The sequence below is a fragment of the Sinocyclocheilus rhinocerous genome, unplaced genomic scaffold (assembly GCF_001515625.1).
Source record: "Sinocyclocheilus rhinocerous isolate Xijiao unplaced genomic scaffold, SAMN03320098_v1.1 scaffold539, whole genome shotgun sequence".
Lineage (NCBI taxonomy): Eukaryota > Metazoa > Chordata > Actinopteri > Cypriniformes > Cyprinidae > Sinocyclocheilus > Sinocyclocheilus rhinocerous.
The window spans coordinates 1,296,649-1,319,006 of NW_015653003.1; the positions used below are offsets into that span (position 1 = coordinate 1,296,649).

A 22,358-nucleotide genomic window follows, 5' to 3' on the forward strand; every position below is an offset into this window, starting at 1 on the left:
GATATAAAGTCAGAATTGCGAGATATAAAGTCAGAATTGCGAGTTATAAAGTCAGAATTGCGTGATATAAAATCACAATTGCGAGCTATAAAGTCGCAATTGCGAGCTATAAAGTCGCAATTGCGTGATATAAAGTCAGAATTGCGAGCTATAGTCAGAATTGTGAGATATAAAGTCAGAATTGCGAGATATAAAGTCGCAATTGCGAGTTATACAGTCAGAATTGCGAGATATAAAGTCGCAATTGCGAGTTATACAGTCAGAATTGCGAGATATAAAGTCGCAATTGCGAGTTATACAGTCAGAATTGCGAGATATAAAGTCGCAATTGCGAGTTATACAGTCAGAATTGCGAGATATAAAGTCGCAATTGCGAGTTATACAGTCAGAATTGCGAGATATAAAGTCGCAATTGCGAGTTATACAGTCAGAATTGCGAGATATAAAGTCGCAATTGCGAGTTATACAGTCAGAATTGCGAGATATAAAGTCGCAATTGCGAGTTATACAGTCAGAATTGCGAGATATAAAGTCGCAATTGCGAGTTATACAGTCAGAATTGCGAGATATAAAGTCGCAATTGCGAGTTATACAGTCAGAATTGCGAGATATAAAGTCGCAATTGCGAGTTATACAGTCAGAATTGCGAGATATAAAGTCGCAATTGCGAGTTATACAGTCAGAATTGCGAGATATAAAGTCGCAATTGCGAGTTATACAGTCAGAATTGCGAGATATAAAGTCGCAATTGCGAGTTATACAGTCAGAATTGCGAGATATAAAGTCGCAATTGCGAGTTATACAGTCAGAATTGCGAGATATAAAGTCGCAATTGCGAGTTATACAGTCAGAATTGCGAGATATAAAGTCGCAATTGCGAGTTATACAGTCAGAATTGCGAGATATAAAGTCGCAATTGCGAGTTATACAGTCAGAATTGCGAGATATAAAGTCGCAATTGCGAGTTATACAGTCAGAATTGCGAGATATAAAGTCGCAATTGCGAGTTATACAGTCAGAATTGCGAGATATAAAGTCGCAATTGCGAGTTATACAGTCAGAATTGCGAGATATAAAGTCGCAATTGCGAGTTATACAGTCAGAATTGCGAGATATAAAGTCGCAATTGCGAGTTATACAGTCAGAATTGCGAGATATAAAGTCGCAATTGCGAGTTATACAGTCAGAATTGCGAGATATAAAGTCGCAATTGCGAGTTATACAGTCAGAATTGCGAGATATAAAGTCGCAATTGCGAGTTATACAGTCAGAATTGCGAGATATAAAGTCGCAATTGCGAGTTATACAGTCAGAATTGCGAGATATAAAGTCGCAATTGCGAGTTATACAGTCAGAATTGCGAGATATAAAGTCGCAATTGCGAGTTATACAGTCAGAATTGCGAGATATAAAGTCGCAATTGCGAGTTATACAGTCAGAATTGCGAGATATAAAGTCGCAATTGCGAGTTATACAGTCAGAATTGCGAGATATAAAGTCGCAATTGCGAGTTATACAGTCAGAATTGCGAGATATAAAGTCGCAATTGCGAGTTATACAGTCAGAATTGCGAGATATAAAGTCGCAATTGCGAGTTATACAGTCAGAATTGCGAGATATAAAGTCGCAATTGCGAGTTATACAGTCAGAATTGCGAGATATAAAGTCGCAATTGCGAGTTATACAGTCAGAATTGCGAGATATAAAGTCGCAATTGCGAGTTATACAGTCAGAATTGCGAGATATAAAGTCGCAATTGCGAGTTATACAGTCAGAATTGCGAGATATAAAGTCGCAATTGCGAGTTATACAGTCAGAATTGCGAGATATAAAGTCGCAATTGCGAGTTATACAGTCAGAATTGCGAGATATAAAGTCGCAATTGCGAGTTATACAGTCAGAATTGCGAGATATAAAGTCGCAATTGCGAGTTATACAGTCAGAATTGCGAGATATAAAGTCGCAATTGCGAGTTATACAGTCAGAATTGCGAGATATAAAGTCGCAATTGCGAGTTATACAGTCAGAATTGCGAGATATAAAGTCGCAATTGCGAGTTATACAGTCAGAATTGCGAGATATAAAGTCGCAATTGCGAGTTATACAGTCAGAATTGCGAGATATAAAGTCGCAATTGCGAGTTATACAGTCAGAATTGCGAGATATAAAGTCGCAATTGCGAGTTATACAGTCAGAATTGCGAGATATAAAGTCGCAATTGCGAGTTATACAGTCAGAATTGCGAGATATAAAGTCGCAATTGCGAGTTATACAGTCAGAATTGCGAGATATAAAGTCGCAATTGCGAGTTATACAGTCAGAATTGCGAGATATAAAGTCGCAATTGCGAGTTATACAGTCAGAATTGCGAGATATAAAGTCGCAATTGCGAGTTATAAAGTCAGAATTGTGAGATACAAAATCACAATTGCGAGTTATAAAGTCAGAATTGCGTGATATAAACTCACAATTGCGAGTTATAAAGTCAGAATTGCGAGATATAAACTCACAATTGCGAGCTATAAAGTCAGAATTGCAAGATATAAAGTCACAATTGCGAGTTATAAAGTCAGAATTGCGAGATATAAACTCACAATTGCGAGTTATAAAGTCAGAATTGCGAGATATAAACTCACAATTGCGAGTTATAAAGTCAGAATTGCGTGATATAAACAAGTCAGAACTGCGAGATATAAACTCACAATTCTGACTTTTTCTTGCAATTGTGAGTTTATATCTCGCAATTCTGACTTTTTTTCTAGCAGTTCTGACTGTTTTTCTCAGAATTGCGTGATATAAACTCGCAATTGCGAGTTAAAGTCCAATTTTGAGGGGGGAAAAAAGACCGATATGTTCTCAGAATTGCGAGTTTATCTCACAATTCTGACTTTTTTTCTCAGAATTCTGACTTTTTTTCTCAGAATTGAGACTTTATGTCTCGCAATTATGACTTTTTAACTCACAATTGCGAGTTTATATCACGCAATTCTGAGAAAAAAAGTCAGAATTCTGAGAAAAAAAGTCAGAATTGTGAGATAAAAAGTCGCAATTACCTCTTTTATTTTTTATTCAGTGGCGGAAACGGGCTTCCATATGAAAGCGAGGCACAGACTACTTGTTTACAAAATATCTGAATAACAGATCTTGCAAGACTTTCTCAGGGGTGTATGCAGATGTATGTGCACTGAAGTGGAGAAACTGAAATAAACTTAGATTTTAGATTATCACTTTATGCAAAGTTGGATATTTTTTTCAACTTTAAAGATACGAAAGATCCTTTATCTTTAGTATTTTTCCACATTAATAAGAAAATCAAAATGATGACTAAATAAATCAACATTGTCTTCTATACAAAGCAGAATGCTTTTTCATCACTATCCATCCACTCTGACTAAAATTTCAGTATTGATTTTTTTTATTGCTAAAATTAGTTTTATAATTACATTCACATGTCATTTACATGTCTACAAAACTCATTTTAAGCATATATTCAGTCAAGTGTGTCAAAACTTTTGGCCACGGTTGATCTATTCTTGCATAGTCATTGAACCCAGGTGGCCTACGGTTGTTGTCTGTCTTTCTGTACTGTAGGTGCTGTCTCACAACCTGTGCACCATACTGAGAATCCCTCATAACACTTCAGCCCTGGAGGAGCACTTTAAAGATGATGACGAAGGACCAGTGTCAACACAAGGATACATGCCCTACCTAAACATGTGCATACTTAATAAGGTAATAAATACACTGTCTCTTATCAAAGTGCAGCCTTATTGCTGTATTTCACTTCAACAGTTCTATGATGACTGTAACCAGATGACAATAATAGCATGATGTTCTTGTCCCAATAAAGCCCTATCAGAAATGTCACAGAATGAATTACAGTATACCTCTCGCCATCAGCAGCACAAGTTTTTGTCTAAGAATAGACGTTTATCATTTCCTCTGGAGTCTGGAATAAGGTTAAACATTATATCTTGTGACTCACATAGGCATATTCTTTTTTTTTAATATATATCTGTCTGTTTTTCAGGACCAAGACATTCAATGGGGTCCAAAATCTAGGATTCGAAATCTAATTTAAATTGGAAATAAAATAAAATAAATAAATGTGCTGTATGTATGTTATGGCACAAAGGGTAAAAATGTATGTATACTATTTATGTATACTAATCAAATAAGTAAATTTGTCACTGATCATGTGACTTAAGATGCTCTTTAAACAGTCTGCTGCTGGAAAAAAATATCCTTTCATTAAAGCAAAAGGGCAATATTTAAAAATTTCTAGCTCTGAAATTCATGTACATTTTTAGTTTAACTCAAATTGCATAATTGGCAAAATAAAATATATTAATATAGAAAAATACAGATGTAGAAGCATCTTCACTAGTGGTCTCACAAACTTTTGGAGCCCACTGTATTATTTCATCAATTAGGTCATTCATTAATATTTTCACCACATTGGAAAATTGTCCAAAAAAAATAATAATTTTGTAAATACTAAAGATGAGACCTATTTTGCCATTTTCTTCTCTCTTTGAATGCAGTGCAGAACATACAGGAAATCTTTTTTTTTTTTTTTTATGTTTTCAATGCCTGCTATATTTACACATGGCTTGACAGATGCCATCTGACATGTACTTCTACATTCATTTCTATTTATAGATTAAGCCTGTTCATGTTTTAACAAAGACTTGCAGATTCATAATGTTTGCTGCATGTGGCCAAAGATTTATGTTGTGCATGCAGACAATTCATGTCAGTTTTAACAAAGCTCTTGTTGTTTGGTTGAACATTGTTTTAGGGAACACATTTTAATTATTGTATTTAAATAAGCATATGTTGATATATCCTGTGGTGTGACATATTGCACGTTATTAAACAGCTTTTTATTAATTATTTTATAATTATTATTAGGCTATGTATGCCGCTTTTTATGAGCTCATTTAATGAACTAGTGAAAACTGTCAAATAGCCTATATTTTAATCTATAATCTTTTGTAATATATGTAAAAGAACATGAATAGATGTTTATCATTTCCTCTGGAATAAAATGCTAAAACGACTGTAGGGAAGTTCATGTCCATGGGCCGTCACTTGTGACTCATGGGGCATGAGACTTGTTTCTCAGATATTAATATTTCTTTTATCTGTCTCCTATTGAAAATGGAAGTGAACATTTAATAAGACTTAAGTGAGTGTTTAAAATTTCATACTGTTTTAGGTAGGGATGTAACGATTCGCTCAACTCATGATTCGATTCGATTCACGATTTTTATTTCACGATTCACGATTTGTTTTGAACAAAATGAGATTTAAGACAAATTATAAATTAAATGTGTCCTTTTATTATTGCTTGGACAAAATGCTGCACGTTTCTTTGCTCTGGAATGTTTGATTCTGATTCGTCAATCGTGGCATTCTTTGGTCAAATACAGTATAGTGACTGCTAAACGATAAAGTTGCCCGTGTTCACAGATTTCCTTACTTGCCGCATGGTATGAAACTTCTGCAAATCAAAAGCCTTGCAGTTAGTCAACACAAGACACACTTTATGCCTATGCATATGAATTCTGCAAAAAGATGTGAAATTGTAGCCTTAAATTAGGTTCATTTGGAGTATTTTAATTGCAGATCCAGGCCAACTTTGACTTCAACGAGCTGAATAAGATGTGCTGGACTTTATCTGCACCAAAGCACATCAGTGGCAAACATCTGCTCATCTCTGGGGTTGATGCCTTCAAGGTCTGGTGCATCTTCAACTATCTATCTGAAGATAAATATCCGCTGCAAATTGTCATAGAGGAGGTTGGTTATAGTACTTTTACCATTTTTTATATCTTTTTCTAATTACATAATATCAATTGGAAATGACGCCGTATGTTTTTATTGTAACAGCTCGAGTACTTCCTGCGCAAGCTGTTTGCAGCAATGGGTTGCAGCTGGAACGAGGGCAGGTTTGAAGACTACAAAATGCATCTCAGTGCAAAGAAAAAACATCTGAATGCTTGGGAACTGATTGAGCTTATTGGCATGGGCCATTTCACCAAGGGCATAAACCCTCAGACTCTTTCCATGGGCATCAATGAGGTCTATCGGGAACTTGTAATGGATGTTATTAAGCAGGTGGGAGTCTGTGTCAGTGTATTTTAATACGGACATTCCAGGTTTGCTGTTGTCTGTACATGACAGAGACAAGTGTTTAAAAATTGTCAGTTAAATGAGTTGCACAAAGACCACTGACAAGCCAATGTAAATATACACTAGAATACTGGAGAAATAAACAGATATCCCTTACAAGTGATTAACTTGCTGTTTTTTATTCAAAAAGGGCTATATGATGAAAAAAGGCCATAAGAGGAAGAACTGGACAGAGCGGTGGTTTGAGCTCCATCTCAATTACATGTCCTATTATGTGAGTGAAGACCTCATAGAGCAGAAGGGATGTATTTCGCTTGATCGCAACTGCTGTGTTGAGGTAAAACCAGAACATCTGTTACAGTATTTCTAGTAATCAAGTTTACATTTCATCATTCATCATTACATAATTTACACACCCTCATGTAATGGAAGCTTATTTCTGCCACAGCTTTTTATCTCACAATTCAGACTTTTTCCCTCAATTACCTTTTTAATTTTTTTATTCTCTGGCAAAATTACGCTTTCATATCATGTTGATCCAACTCTGTATGATTTCTTATGAAAGCAGATGTTTAACAGAATGTTCAAGCTGCCCTTTTCCATACAAAGTCAATGAGTATTGGGGCTGTCAAATGAAAAAAGCACCTAAAAGTACGATAAAAAATAGCCCATATGACTTATGCGTTAAATTACAAGTCGTATGATTGTGTTGTGAGAGGAAAAGGCCAAAATTTAAAGGGATAGTTCACCCAAAAATGGAAATTCTGTCATTTGCTGTCTTCTGTCGTCATTCACTCACCCTCATGTTGTTCCAAACTTGTATGAGTTTTAATACTTCTGTTGAGCACAAAAGAAGATGTTTTAAAGAATGTTGGCAACCAAACACTAGACGATAGCCACTGACTTCCATAGTAACATAGTCAACTGTTTGATTACAAACATTCTTAAAGATATCTTGTTTTATATTCAACAGAAGAAAGAAACTCACCTTCAATACAGGTTTGGAACAACTTGAGGTTGAGCAAATGATGACAGAATTTTCATTTTTGGGTGAACTATCCATTTAAGTTGTTATCCACCAAAAATCATTAGGAAATCTTTTTTTGTACTTAGATTTATTCAAACTTGGCACCTCAATATGTACGTACGACAACATAATACATTCTTTCATGTTTCATGTCTGATCACTGCGTGTTACATTTAAATATTTTGAAATGAATGAAAGCCTGAATAGAAATGAGAGCTACGTTGGGGAAACATACAGGCTTCGAACAACATAATAGTGAATAAATGTTGACAGAATTTAGATTTTTGGGTGAACTGTCCCTTTAAATATCTAAATCGCTCTGTCTTTGCAGTCCTTACCAGACAAGGATGGAAAGAAAAACCTCTTTATTATAAAATGTGTTGAGAAAAGTTTCGAGATCAGTGCATCGGATAAAAAGACAAAACAAGAGTGGATTCAAGGTATTAAACATCTGTACACAAAGTTTACACTTATGGCTGTGAAATATTTGTATATCCACAACTCCATGTGCTCGTTATACAGCCATCCAGGACTGCATCGTCCGCATAAGGCAGGGCCTTTCCTCCCCACACCGAGAATCCAGACAGAAACGCAGGGAGCTGAGAAACAGGATAAAAGCTGAAAAGGAGACCATGGAGAACAGAATGAGACAGCTGCAGTTGGCCAACGAGAGCAAGCAGGCCCAGCTGGAGGCCATGAACAAGGTACCGTGGCCTTCCTTGAGTCACCGAAAGATATAAGTTACCTGCTAAAACGTCTTATTTCAAGCTATTTTAGTAGTATCTCTATTGGAGATGTTGGATTAAAGGTACATGTAGTAGTTCTATATCTAGTGGTAGCGTTGCTGTTTATTGTGTACTTTAGGTACACTGACGCTGCACTGCCATCTATCAACATGGATCAGCATGATCATCTCTGAGTTTTATGTAAATTACACGATACTAGTGAGTTTTAGAGAGTGGTCCACGCAATAATGAGTCCTGTCTAACAAAAAAGATGCAACTTGGGCATCACTACTCAGGATTTTCTCAGTCAGTAAATCTTTCCGTACCAATGTTTATACCTGCTTTTTGTCTTTGTTGGTCTTTCATGCCTCTTCGGCTGCACAGGTCTGATTTTACCATTGTCTCTGCTGATAAAGCATGCCAAGAAGTGCATTCCAGTGTCTAAATTTTTGCTTTTTGTATCACCAAACAACACTACATATGCAAGCATAGGACATTCTGATGACTCTTCACAAAAACACAATTTATTTCTTGTGTAAAACCTTAGAAATGAGCACCAGACTGAATGCATTTAAAGGTGTCATGAAATGCATTTTTAGATCTTTATATGTGACCCTGGACCACAAAACCAGTCTTCAGTCACTGGGGTATATTTGTAGCAATAGCCAAAAAAACATTGTATGAGTCAAAATTATCGATTTTTATTTTTATTTTGATTTTTTTGCACCCTCAGATTCCAGATTTTCAAATAGTTGTATCTCGGCCAAATATTGTCCTATCCTAACAAACCATGCATTAATGGAAAACTTATTTATTCAGCTTTCAGATGATGTATAAATCTCAATTTCGAAAAATTGACCCTTATGACTGGTTTTGTGGTCCAGGGTCACATATTATGTTTCCGGAAGTTAGCTTATGAAGTTAGCATTTTATACAAGTTTTTTGCATAAAAAAATAGATTTCATTTTTTGTAAAAGTGATCATTTTCTATCCTCATTTTCAATCTCTGTCACAAACGCTTCATTTACCTCTTTCAGAAATCTGAGTAGACGGCCACTGCTGTGACTGTTGAACTTAATCACACCGTATTCATGCCCTGTGACGTATGTTTTAAAGATAGCTGTAATAGAGCCGTATATGTTTGAGCCTGAGTCAGATTAAAATGAATGATGTATAAATCTCAATTTCGAAAAATTGACCCTTATGACTGGTTTTGTGGTCCAGGGTCACATATTATGTTTCCGGAAGTTAGCTTATGAAGTTAGCATTTTATGCAAATTTTTTGCATAAAAAAATAGATTTCATTTTTTGTAAAAGTGATCATTTTCCATCCTCATTTTCAATCTCTGTCACAAACGCTTCATTTTACCTCTTTCAGAAATCTGAGTAAACGGCCACTGCTGTGACTGTTGAACTTAATCACACCGTATTCATGCCCTGTGACGTATGTTTTAAAGATAGCTGTAATAGAGCCGTATATGTTTGAGCCTGAGTCAGATTAAAATGAACCAATGCTGCTAACACAACGATTGCCTCCAAGGACACAATACTTGGCACTGCTATAGCTTTCAATACAAGATATTTAGAAAAAAATGGCAGCATGTTGAGAATAATTAGGAAAAGTGTCCATTGTGAAATGAGTTTCGATGGTAAGATGGTCTTAATCAACAGCAGAATCACTTGTGTGATTGATGGACAGAAAGAGTTGCTAAGAGCACAACTCATATATGCATATTTAGTGGAAAGTGTAGTGGTGTTTCAGATGGGTGGAAACAAAAGCTTATTTTAAACTGGGGAGTTACCATTGAGGTATGAAAGTCGCAGTACCTCTCTATTAAAACATTGTTTTCATTTTGTTCTCTTTTCACTGTCAGTTCCCCTTTTGGTTCATTTTCATTCGCTTACACTGTTTATAGCACACTATTAGTAAGGGTCACACTGTTAGTAATGTGTCAAGAAAGTTTCACATCCCTGTCTATATTTTTTCAACCTTTAATTAGTTTTCATGCTACATTTTTGGACTCTTGGAATCCTGTTTGACAGTGAAAAGAAAGCTACAGAACCTACTGAGCTCTTAACTAAGATATTTCTAGAAAAAAAATTCTGTTAAAGCTGCTGTCGAAGCCATAGCGTTGTGGCTTCAAGTGGCTCTTCTCAACGGTCCTGTCAAATAAAAAAAAAAAGCCCCAAAATATAACTTAAAAAACAGCTTTGCTTATGCAAATTCTTAATGTTAGGGCACCTGCAAAAGAGCACTCCTGAGCAATGAAGCCACACTTTCTGTGTGCGGGTGGTTTTGACGGTCACTAGTTCCTGTTTGATATCTTCAGTCTCAAGGGATAGTTCTTTCATTAAGCTGTACTTTATCGCCTGTCAAAGCATCTCCTGTGTCAAAGCCACTAAACTTGGAAACGTTTGCACTGTACAAACAATGATAATGAAAAAATGCATACTAGACAACTTTGCAACATCTTTTCCCAATGACATTAAGCACTTTAATAAGCTGCACATTTCTGCTTTTAAATAATGCTGAATGCCTTGCCTCATATACTTCTACTGTAAGTGCATTATTGTAAATGTGCATTTGTTTTTTTGTTTTTTTTTACAAATTCAGGGAAGAATTGAAATGCTTTTGTTGAAATCAATAGCGTTATTAATATTACCTTATACAGTGAAGGAAGTCTAATTGTTATTTAATGTTTTTCTACCTGTACTTTGGGATTCAGTCTGGCTCACAGAAGCCTTTCAGGCTGTCAACATTTGTAATGTCTGTATATGGCAGAAACTGCAGGAAGCATCAAGCAGGGGTGATTTGGAGGAACAGAGAAGACTTCAGACCCAAATAGAGCTACTGGACCAATACAGACGAGACCTGGAGCAAGAGAAAATGGTAACGACAACATTAACTTTGTCCCATTAACAGACATCTCACCTCTCTCCTGGAAGGTCCTGGAGTCTCCCGCATATTAATAGCGAATCCCTGACACGCACATATTATATGCAATATCGATCGATCGAGAGAGACAGAGAGAGAGAGAGAGGCCCTGTTTCCAGGGTATTAAAGAGCATTTTTGGGTAATCAATCACAAGTTATTAGCTGAGATGCATTTATGTTTCCACCTGGTATACATGCATTTTAAATGCGTCCCCTGTGACCCATTCTGTTCAAATTTAATCACAATTAATGTCACTTTCACGGCAATGCATTGCATGAACCAACCTGGGTAATATGGCTTAAGAGTGAGTTTTTAAAACAGTTGTGGGATGAGTAAGTGGCCAAAACTTTGAATAATCCGTTCATAAATTAGATGTATTGCTGGTAATAATAAAATGTAAAGAAGGTATTTGTTTTCTTGCTGCCAAAATTAAACATTTGTAATAAATTTGATCATCCACATTCCTTAAATAAACTTTTTATTGTTGAAACTTAGGGTGTCAATTGATTCTAGTATTTAATTGTGATGAATCTCATTTTTTTGTAGTGAACATGTTGAGGCATTAAGTTCCTTTCTAGTAAAAGAAAGAAAAATGTCAAATTTCTGCAGAAAGGCTGTTAGTGTGAAATCAAGCACAACACCAGTCTGCAGTTGTGCTGCATATGCAGTATGTGTGAAACAGGCCTGATGTAATGTAAAACGTCAAATTGCTTCTTAGGCTCGAATGCAGATGAAAGAGCAGGTGGTTGAAAAGGCCAATGAAATGGAGCAGTACTGGCAGCGTATGCAGGAACTGGAAGACGTGTACCGTCAACTGAAAAAGGCATTAGACGACGAGAGACAGGCCAAAGAGGATGAAGAAGCCCTGAGCAAACTGCAGGCCAGGTGACGGTGCACAAACACACAACATTCAGTATACACATCCAGTAGTCAATGTTTTGGGCCACCGCATTATGCAGAACATTTGTGTGTTGTATTTGCAGGCTGCTACAACAGGAGGCAAGCAAGAGGCTTGAATTAGAGCAGATTCACCTGCAGCAGCAAGAAATCTTAACCCAGTCCCAGAAGGAAAAACAAGAGCTGGAAAGGGAGCGGGCAGAGAAGGAACGTGCCCTGCAGGCTGCACAGGAGCAGCTGGAGATTCTTAGAAGACAGAGAGAGGGAGCGCAAGAGAAATACAAGGTAGCGGTTTCATACTGAAAAAGTGTGTTTAGGGATTTTTTATAATGTTTGCTTTGTCAAATCAACATTCTCCTTTTCTAGTATATTTTGCTTTCCAACATGTTTAATTTAGCTTCTTTTACTCACTAGCACAGATGTCCATCTCATTACATAGAACAGCCATTGAAAGTGAAAGTGTTGTTGTTTCCTCTTTTATATGCAATAAACTACTTCAGTTCACCCAAAAATGAAAACTGCTGAAAATGTACTCACCTTCAGGTCATCCAAGATGTAGATGAGTTTGTTTCTTCATCAGAACAGATTTGGAGAAATTTAGCATTACATCTCTTGCTCACCAATGGATGCTCTGCAGTGAATGGGTGCCGTCAGAATGAGAGTTGATAAAAACATCACAATAATCCACAAGTGATCCACACAACTATAGTCCACCAGTTAACGTCTTATGAAGTGAAAAGCTGTGTGTGTGTGTGTGTGTGTGTGTGTAAGAAACAAATCCATTCAAGATGTTTTAATTTTAAACCATCACTTCTGGCCAAAATACGAGTCCATAATGCATAATAACACTTCCTCAGTCCATGCCCTGTTGCCCTCTCACCCTTATAAACAGTGCTTGATCTATGCATATTTCTTTCCTGATTCAAATGAGACAACTTTTTCACTGGAGAAAACAATATTATGGATAGGGGACTTGTATTTTAGCCAGAATCTAAGATTTGAAGTTAAAAACATCTTAATGATGAAGTTGTTTATCACAAACATGCAGCTTCTCACTTCACTGGATTCATGTAGATTACTTGTGGATTATTGTGATGTTTTTTATCAGCTGTTTGGACTCTCATTCTGACGGCACCCATTCACTGTAGAGCAGGGATGGCCAATGTCGGTCCTGGAGAGCCACAATCCTGCAGAGTTTCACTCCAACCCTAATCAAACACACCTGAACAAGCTAATCAAGGTCTAATCGTTAGTTGAAAGCTACAGGCAGGTGAGTTTGTATCAAGGTTGGAGCAAAACTCTGCAGGACTGTGGCTCTCCAGGACCGACGTTGGCCTCCCCTGCTGTAGAGCATCCATTGGTAAGCAAGAGACGTAATGCTAAATTTCTTCAAATCTGTTCTGATGAAGAAACAAACTCATCTACGTCTTGGATGGCCTCAGGGTGAGTACATTTTTAGCAAATTTGCATTTTGGGTGAACTATACCTTTAAGGTAAATGATCAGAATTTCAGTGACTTTTATTGTTTTTCAGGTTGTTACAAAGAAACTGGAACGGGCAGCTAACAAAACAAAGACTTGGAAGCACAAAGTCTTTAAACATGAGGGCCTACTTCAAATCATTCAACCAGGTGACCGAGTGTAAACTTTCTCAAATACCATTTCTCAGATACCATTCCCAAAAGCACCAGATTCATGTTTTTCATGAATTTCTCAGGCAACAAGTCTCCCACCAGAATGACCAACTGGGGACAGGCAGCGTTCACTGAAACAGAGCTGGATGAGATGGAGAGGATTTGGCAGGAGAACAAGAATAGATCACATGATGCACAATAACATCTAAAACGTCCATTTCTTTTATTTGTGTATATTTATTTTGTGTTTGCCAGGTAGTCATCATCTTGACTCGTGTTACCGGTTTAATCTGTTGTTACTAAAATGTGTTTTTATTCAACTATTTATTAATCATGTGCTCTTTTAATGGAACATTAGCAGATAAATGATGTGCAGTTGATTGTGTTATTTTGTTTGTGAGTTATCAAATTAATATAAAAAGTGACATCCACACATTTTTATACTTATAAATTGTTTTTTTTAAAACACATTTAGGAAATGTAACATTATTATCATTTAACTTCAGTAATTTCAAGTATATTCAATTTTTAATGTGAAAAGTAACTGCTCAAAGGTAGTTTGGAGGTACTAGTGCTATCAGTGCACCTGATTCCTACTGTGTCCACTAGATGTCCTTGTTGATACACAGATAAACACAGAGGACCGATTCATACCCGCATTTTCTGGAGACTAGAGTCACCACCGATAGACAAAAGATATGTAACTATGAAACTGTGTTACTCTCAGCAGTGCATATATATAATCCGTTTAGCTCAACATTTGCCTTTTCACTTCAACTTGTTTGAAAATATATAAAAGAATAAATCACGTAGTTCATGATGGATTGATGTGGTTCATTTTGTCTAGAATCTGTCAATGAGGATGAATTTATTTTAATATATTGATAGCTTTTTACATGTATGCATTTGACAGATGCTTTAATCCAAAGCAACATACACTGCATTCAAGGTATATATTTAATCAGTTCATGCATTTTCTGGGAATCAAACACATGACCTTAGCATTGATAGTGCCATACTGTATACTGTGAGTTTTTTATTTATTTATTTTTTACTAGTTTTATTGTCTTTGTTGTTGTTATTATTGTGCTATAAAATAATTACAGTGCTTTATTTAATTTCTTTTCATTTAATTTAATTTGGTGGATGTTGTTAGGCAGGACGCCAAAAACTAACCATAACCATAACCAGTCACAACAACTAGAGTTGTTACCTACAGTTGTTACGGGTGGATTGATGGATTTATAAGTTGGAAAACCAAACGGTCCAAGTAGCCTGATATAGGGCACACTGTAAATATCTGGCGCCTTAATAAATCAAATTTTATCACTGCTTTTCTGCGTTCCGCATTCCAGACAGACTGTCAGTCAGTGCATTGTAACTTGCAGAAAGAGTTACTGTCCCACATGTTTTTCAGCGATTCTTTCTGCAGGTTACATCTATCCACCAGTAGGGGGCGACAAAGAGGCTTTCTTTATGAGTGAATCATTGAATCATTTACTCAACCGGTACATTCGATCACTGATTCATTCGCGAACAAAACTCCACTGCTGTTTGAATCGCTGCTGCAGGGACGATGCGACGGTTGATACTGGTTTTAAAACTATGAACCTTGGCGGCGTAAAAGTAGACAATGTAAGTGGTAATACTGTCTAAAAAAAGGTAAGTTCCTCAATATTATCTCTTTTGTTTATTGAATATCAATTATGTTCATTGAATATCGTCTCTCGTGCCTTGGCTTGGCCGTAACGTTACTGATATTTAGAACAACAGCAGCAGTTTTCTTTTTACCAATGCTTTTAGTGTGACTTATCCCTTGATGAGGTATGTTTTAATAACCTATTTTTGGACATAATAACTGACATTGGCTCAGAGACATTGAAATATTTGCGATGGCACTCTGTAAGATCGAATTTACAATTGCAAGTAAGCTTATTGCAGTATATTTTAAACATAAAACTTGTAAAAAGCAATATTAATAATAATAATAATAATTTAAAAATCATTGTGGCAGCCACAAACTTTAGCAATATTAATAATAATAATAATAATAATTTAAAAATCATTGTGGCAGCCACAAACTTTCAAAGACATGATTAAAAAGTGGTCGAGACGCGCGAAATTCACTGAGCGATTTATAGGATCCATCTACAGTGCTTTTACACTTGCGATGTGATACATGGCCATGTATTTATTTATTTGTTTACACTTCCATAGAATTCATGTGACCACTCACTTTCAGCAACCTACAGACCCCATTCATTTTTTTCCTTTCAAACGATTAACTAAATGATGAACTAAATCAACCAGCTCAGAATTTAATCAAAACAAAGGACAAGACTGAATACTTAAAGGGGTCATATGATGCGATTTCATTTTTTCCTTTCTCTTTAGAGTGTTACAAGCTCTTGGTGCATAAAGAAGATCTGTAAAGTTGCAAAGACTAAAGTCTCAAATCCAAAGAGATATTCTTTATAAAAGTTAAGAGTTAGCCACACCTACCTAAACCATTCATTTTTTTCCTTTCAAACGATGAACTAAATGATGAACTAAATCAACCAGCTCAGAATTTAATCAAAACAAAGGACAAGACTGAATACTTAACTTTTTGGTTAAATGAAGTGTTAATTCATGACACATTATAGTAATTGATAGATGTAATGATAAAATTGATAAATGTAAAAAAAAATATCTGAATATGCTGCACTACATAAAACTATCGCTTGACTTTTGACATTGTTTATAAGATTAAAATATATTGTAAGTATAAAAATAATATATTTAATACAAAAAACAATTTTGTTGTTCCAGAAAATGTTGACTATGCAAGTATTGTGTATTAAATATTAGTTGGCGTGTAGGGAAACCAACTGTAGCTGGGTTTCCATCACCCTGCTTTTATGCGCATTTTGAAGCATCGCATCAGAATCGAGAGATGGAAACGCTGAATTTCGAATAAAAATGCCTTAATTTGCAAAAAAGCTTTTAACGCTCGCTTGAGGTGGTTTTTGACGTGTGCGAAAAAGAGTTAATGCGAATAATGGGAGATGGAAATGCATTTTGCGAATAAATTCCTCTAAGCGCATCAAAAAAGTAATGTGACTTTGCGCTATGTGACTGCATAACCCGACTAACCAGCGGACCGATCTCATTCACAGCATCTGAAATGTTGTTTTGGTCATTCGGAAATGCTCGAGCAAAGTCTGTCATCAAAGTATTTCTGTCTACTTTTCTTAGTGATGTATAGTGCCAGTTTATCAGGAAGTGATGATTTTGTTCTCGTTGACTCGTTGGATGGAAACGGTGCTTGTTCGCAAATGTTTTGTGCGATATTCCAATTTTGCGCATAAGTTAAATTCGCAATTTTGGAGGGAAACCCGGCTAGTGTGTCATTCACAGTGCTTCTGAGCTCGTTTGCTTCTTTCATTGGTAACCCTGACCTCCTGATTGGACAGTTTTTCTTTGTGATCATGGGTAGTGTAGTTCTTCGCTGGTTATTCCGTTATTATACATGACATTTTTTTATAATTGTGAAATAGCAATCACACTGTGGCGACTGCCAGTGAAGTTCATGAGTCACCTCATGATACAGTTGTTAGCATGTGACTTGCAACCACACCGATTCCAGTGAACAGCTTTTAAAGGAATTGTTCACACCCAAGTGAAAAATGTGTCACAAACCTGCATGACTCACTTTCTTCTGGGGAATCCTTTTGTCCATACCTTGAATGTAAATTGCGGTCCAATGTTGTTTGGTCCCCAGCAGTCTTTTTTACATTTAGTAAACAATCCTTTTTAAGGCTGTGTTTGTCCAAAATGTTTGTATAGGTCAGTCTATTCTGGATTAAGTCATTATGCTAGTAATAGATTCTGAAGTTTTTGGGAATGAAGCCTAGCATAAATGTGCTATATTAGAAGTTAATGTATTTTTAACAATATAATAGTTTAAAATATTCAAGCTAGTCCCATGCAACTGACAAATCTGCAGATTCAGATCTAAGTTAATTAATCAAGGCTATGTGCTGAACTTCCTTTGAACTTTGTTGTTCCAGAAAAGAAACTGAAACTCATTCCATAAATGCTGACAAATTAGAACATTTGAGAAACCAGATTCCCGAAAACATGCCCTTACAATGTAACATAAGACATGCAATAGACACTAGTCTTCACAAGTGAGTGTCAAAACAAACAGGACTACGTTACGCTGTGTCTTTGTTTCTGGCTCTGGGCGGGAAAAGAGAGCCCATGTGCAATTCTTAACGTATAATACCGGCAGAGATTGTTGTATTAGCTGAGATCATCTGTGGGTTTTAACAAAACAAATGTTAGACATTGGAGCCGTGACACTAAAGTCACACTCAGAACTGCTGTGATGCAAATGAAAGGGAACAGTTCATTCTTAGGCCAGAGCTGGTATGGATAACAGGCCTTGACGTGTCAGCTTTACTTGCGCTGAGGTCATTGCCATTATAAAGGCTTTGGACAAACACAAATTACAAGCAGACATTTTTTTTGTATGTTGAGCAGTCAGTGGTTCTCAACTAGTTTTGTTTCAAGACCAAGACCATCCAGGACCAAAGTACCAAAATCAAAAGTAAACTGAAATGTTATTTGATTAATTACACGATGTGGTGATTAATTAATCGCATATTAATCACACATGATATTTGGCTGAGAAATAACCTACAAAAGAAAATGTAAAACCTTTATTGTGTTACATGAGAAAAGCATGAAATATATATTACAAAAAGTAGCTTTAGAAAGAAATTTTTCTTATTCATTTTCTATTTATTTATATTAAAAAAAAATATATATATTTTTTTTATTTTTGGGAGAACTATCCCTTTAATTAGTTCTTTATTAATATGGATTTTTCTTTTATTTGAATGTAAATAATATTCCTATAGGATGGCTTGAGGGAGAGTTAATCATGGTGTATATGGCTTTCTTCTTTCCGACGAATACAATTGGAGTTATATTAAAACATGTCCTGGCTCTTCCGAGAATTATAATGGCAGTGAATGGGTGGTCGAGATTTTGAAGCCCAAAAAAGTGCATCCATCCACCAGGTCCATACATTTTTGGATAATTTTGGGACTCTGTTTAGGCCCTTTGATATGAATTTAGCATCCCCCAACACTGGCGATTCCAACCTTTTCTAGTTTTGCTGGTGTGACCCATTCAAGGGTGGCATTAAGCATAACCCAACATCCTTGATGTTTTTTTGCTAATGTGCCTTTGTTACATGGCATGCACAGATTAAAACTAATGCCATTTTATTCCCCTAACAATAGCAATAAAGTTTTTTGTACACATTTTGACACCTTTTTGTAAGCCAAAACCCAGAAATGAGACACTGATTGACAGGTAAGGCATCGGAAATTCAAATGCTAAAGGAATTACGAGTTTTGTCCGGTTATATGCGTGACGCAGAGAGAGTGAAAAAGTAAGAGGTGGTAATTAATATTGCTATTTAAATATAACAGGCTCATAATGTTCCTGTGGCTCAGTGGTAGAGCATTGCGTTAGCAGCGCAAAAGGTCATGGGTTCGATTCCCAGAGAACACACATACTGGTAAAAAATGTGTAACTTGAATGCACTGTAAGTCGCTTTGGATAAAAGCGTCTGCTAGATGCATAAATTATTATTAAATTCATAACACGTAAGACAATTTATGCGTCCACATGTGGAAAACGCAATTGAAAATACAATTTGCAATTCCTTTTGAAAATTGTCTGGAATATCCTTCCATAAGCCTTGCTGTTGAACTGACAAATCAGGGCTCTGCAGTGCATTTGCGACTGAAATCTATTGCGTGCTACTATGAAAAAATAGCTTGAATAGCTTTTGGAACTTAAACAAAAATTGATCTTTAATTTAGGCTATACAGTGAAATATGCACTGTTAGTTTCCAGTGCTGTACCTGAAAATTACTGTTAGACACCTGAAAAATCTGAAAAGCACTGTTTATTTTATTTGTACATTTGCTCTATTTAATTTATTTGTGCTGTTGCCTGTAGTATGATTATTTGTTCTTATTTCTTTATTTTTATTTGACCATAGTCCTTTATTCCCTGAACATAGCACGTATCGAACAGAAACCGTGACCCTAAAACCGTGAACCGAACCAAACCGTGAGCAATCTGAACAGTTACACTCCTAATTCTGACTCCGATTTTCATAAAAAGTGTTTTTGTTTTTTAAATAAAGACTGAAATGTGTTGTCGTTGAAGGTGGTGTAGTTTGTACTTGGGCTACGTTTAGGTTTTTACCTCTGGCGACTGTATTTAGGCTTCTAAATTCAAAGTTGTGTTGATTTGTGAAGATGATCATGATGAACAAAACATGTTAAAATCACTTTCGTTGGTCACAGAGCTTGTTTGCTCATCATCCAAAAGCCAATGGAAAAATCCTACTGGGTTTTTGTCGAGGGTGAGGCTAACTTCAAGGTTGGCCTACAAAAACACGTCATTGCTGCAGCGCTCTATAAGCCAACGTTACCAAACCACAGCTATTTACCAGCTAGCTAAATAGGGTGCTAACGTGACGGCATTGAGCATATAATGTGCTGTTGATTCTTTTCTGGTAACAGGAAGTGGAATGACGTGACCTATCTTTGGGACAGGTGTGTTCTGCACGCCAGTGCCACCTGCATTCGGTCTACATGTAATCCCCATTCTGCATGCTTTTGTCACACTTGCATTGTTCACATTGCTGATTTGTGAGCAGTCAAACACTTTAGTGTTTAGACAAGAACATCTGCCATGTGTGGCGGCTGCCAACAAGAATGTGAAGGATCTCAGACAGTCGGATGTGCTCTGAAATTCAAGTTGAACTATGACCAGCCAGTATTAGTGCCCGGAATAAACAACGACCGCTTGTGATCAATCTACATAGACCTCCAAAAGAGTAAGGTGTAATCCTTTAAATAAAATGTTGATCTGTTTTATGGAGAAGAATGGTTCATATTTATATAAGCTCACAATTCTTAACAATCTGCATGGAAAGAGGTCACATTTAAACCATTTATGAAGGCGAACTGTTGTGACTTCAGTCACTGAAACATCCAACAGATTCATAAGTCTCCCGTGATAGCCAGTTAACTGCAATTTCTCCAGAGCATCCCATTTGTCCCATTCCAAGCATTCCCTCTTCAGCTGCTTCCCTCTCCGGGAGGCATCTATATTTGGAGGGAATTGTGAGAGAGCTCCAGTCCAGATGTTTTGCCAGGCCGACACCTGCTCTCAATACAAGTCAGCAGGGAGCAACTAGCCCACATCATGCACATCCCCAATGCTCTTGCAAACCTCAGTCCCATCAGCTTTTTTTCTCGGAGCGGAGAGGCGCTGCAGTGTCTCGCCTCAAAGGCGCCTGTGGCCTCTTTTACTCCTCCGTTACTGCAAGTGAGACCGCTTGGCTCTGATGGTTAGATGCGACCCGTTAGGTGTGTCCAACAAGGATTTGTAGACGTTTCATCTTACTTTTCATTAAGTGAGATATCCTATTCAGAATCCCGGAAGAAAGGCGAGACTTGTTGTTTCCATGTTTTTCCTCAATGAAGGCACATATTACCAAATGAATGGGCTGAATCACACTGTGTATCAAATTATACAAGCTGCCAACTGATGACGAACTTGAACTGTCCTGGCCTCTACAGAGACATATCTGTCTATTGAGAACTGAAGAGAGAAGCAAGTACTGACACTTAGCATGCCTTTACTGTAACATCTGTTTGTCGCACAAGAACCTTGAATTTATTTTCGAGATTTCAGAATTTCAATGTCGATCTTGGTAATCTCTTTGTTTTGCACAGATCTTCTATTGAGTAGCAATGGTTTATTAATGTTGATGTTTTTTTGGAGAGTGCTGGTCTCTTTTTGGGATGTCCTCTCATGAATGTGAATGAATTTCCATGCAAATTGTTCTTAATTATTCTTATGTAATTTGCCTCGTTCAATTCAATGCGACAATTTATGTAAGAAATTATGAATGATGTACACAGAATTTGGTCTTGTTTTTTAATAAGGTCAAGACGTTTTTTTTTTAACCCTCTAATGTAGGACTGACAAAATCATAGTTCTTAATTATTTACCTTGATTATCTAATCACAGGTATCAATTTTGATGAATTTACTTTATATTAAAATACTGTATTTTTTGTGTAAACATAACATTTACACTTATGTGGAGCGGCTACATTCTATATTCTTTATGTAGTCTTCTATACATCCAACACAAACCAAGCAAATGTTTTTATGAATTATTACTTTATTGCTATACATCTTTACATCCACACAGTAGCAAGAGCACAAAACCTTATTTAAAATTTAAATATGTTTTATACAAAAAGCTAACAATGAAAAGCAGAATTTCATTTTGTTCTGATAACAAAAGTCCTGGAGATGTCAAATGTCTGCCAGTGTTAATTTTGTCAGCAAATTATGCTTTAGTTTTAGTCATGGTCTTTTGAGGAAAATTCCATTTAGTTTGAGTCATATTTTAGTCATCTGAATTGTTTTCGTTTTAGTCGACTAAATCTACAGTAGATTTAGTCAAATAAAATCTAAGGGGTTTAGTTACAGTGTAATGCATTTATAAAGCAATTTTCTAAAATTTCCAAACTCATATATTCCTGGATAAAACACATATTAACCTGTTAATATGAATGATATTAAGGATTGAACATGCAATATAGACACAGATTTAACTGCTGTGACACATAACACATCTTACATCTTAAAATGAAATAAAACCACATATAAAGAAAGAACAACATGGTCTACTTTTCATTGAAATACCAATGGTTATATGTGACCCTGGAGCACAAAACCAGTCTTAAGTCGCTGGGGTATATTTGTAGAAATAGCCAAGTTTTCTATGACAACTTGCTTATAACATTCTTCATTATTTATATTAATAAAATGTAGATTAATCCTTATTAGGGCTACTAAGAGCAGTGAGTGATTTTCTCTCTTGAACATGAGCTTGCAGGAGCGGGTTTA

At 36.3% G+C, this 22,358-nt stretch overlaps 1 protein-coding gene across 2 annotated transcripts in view; it reads left to right on the plus strand.

Annotated features, from left to right (window-relative positions):
* Nucleotides 1–14,178, plus strand: part of LOC107715474 (switch-associated protein 70-like) — a 15,096-nt gene extending 918 nt beyond the window's left edge. The window contains exons 2-12 of one of the 2 annotated variants that reach the window (XM_016521629.1): nt 3,592–3,732; nt 5,632–5,805; nt 5,896–6,123; nt 6,329–6,475; nt 7,497–7,605; nt 7,688–7,869; nt 10,673–10,780; nt 11,545–11,711; nt 11,810–12,008; nt 13,257–13,353; nt 13,440–14,178. In XM_016521629.1, the coding sequence (XP_016377115.1) occupies nt 3,592–3,732; nt 5,632–5,805; nt 5,896–6,123; nt 6,329–6,475; nt 7,497–7,605; nt 7,688–7,869; nt 10,673–10,780; nt 11,545–11,711; nt 11,810–12,008; nt 13,257–13,353; nt 13,440–13,558 (1,671 nt within the window). In that variant the 3' untranslated portion in view covers nt 13,559–14,178. The remainder of the gene's footprint in view (nt 1–3,591; nt 3,733–5,631; nt 5,806–5,895; nt 6,124–6,328; nt 6,476–7,496; nt 7,606–7,687; nt 7,870–10,672; nt 10,781–11,544; nt 11,712–11,809; nt 12,009–13,256; nt 13,354–13,439) is intronic. The other variant, XM_016521630.1, reaches the window with a different exon arrangement.
* Nucleotides 14,179–22,358: the final 8,180 nt, after the last annotated feature.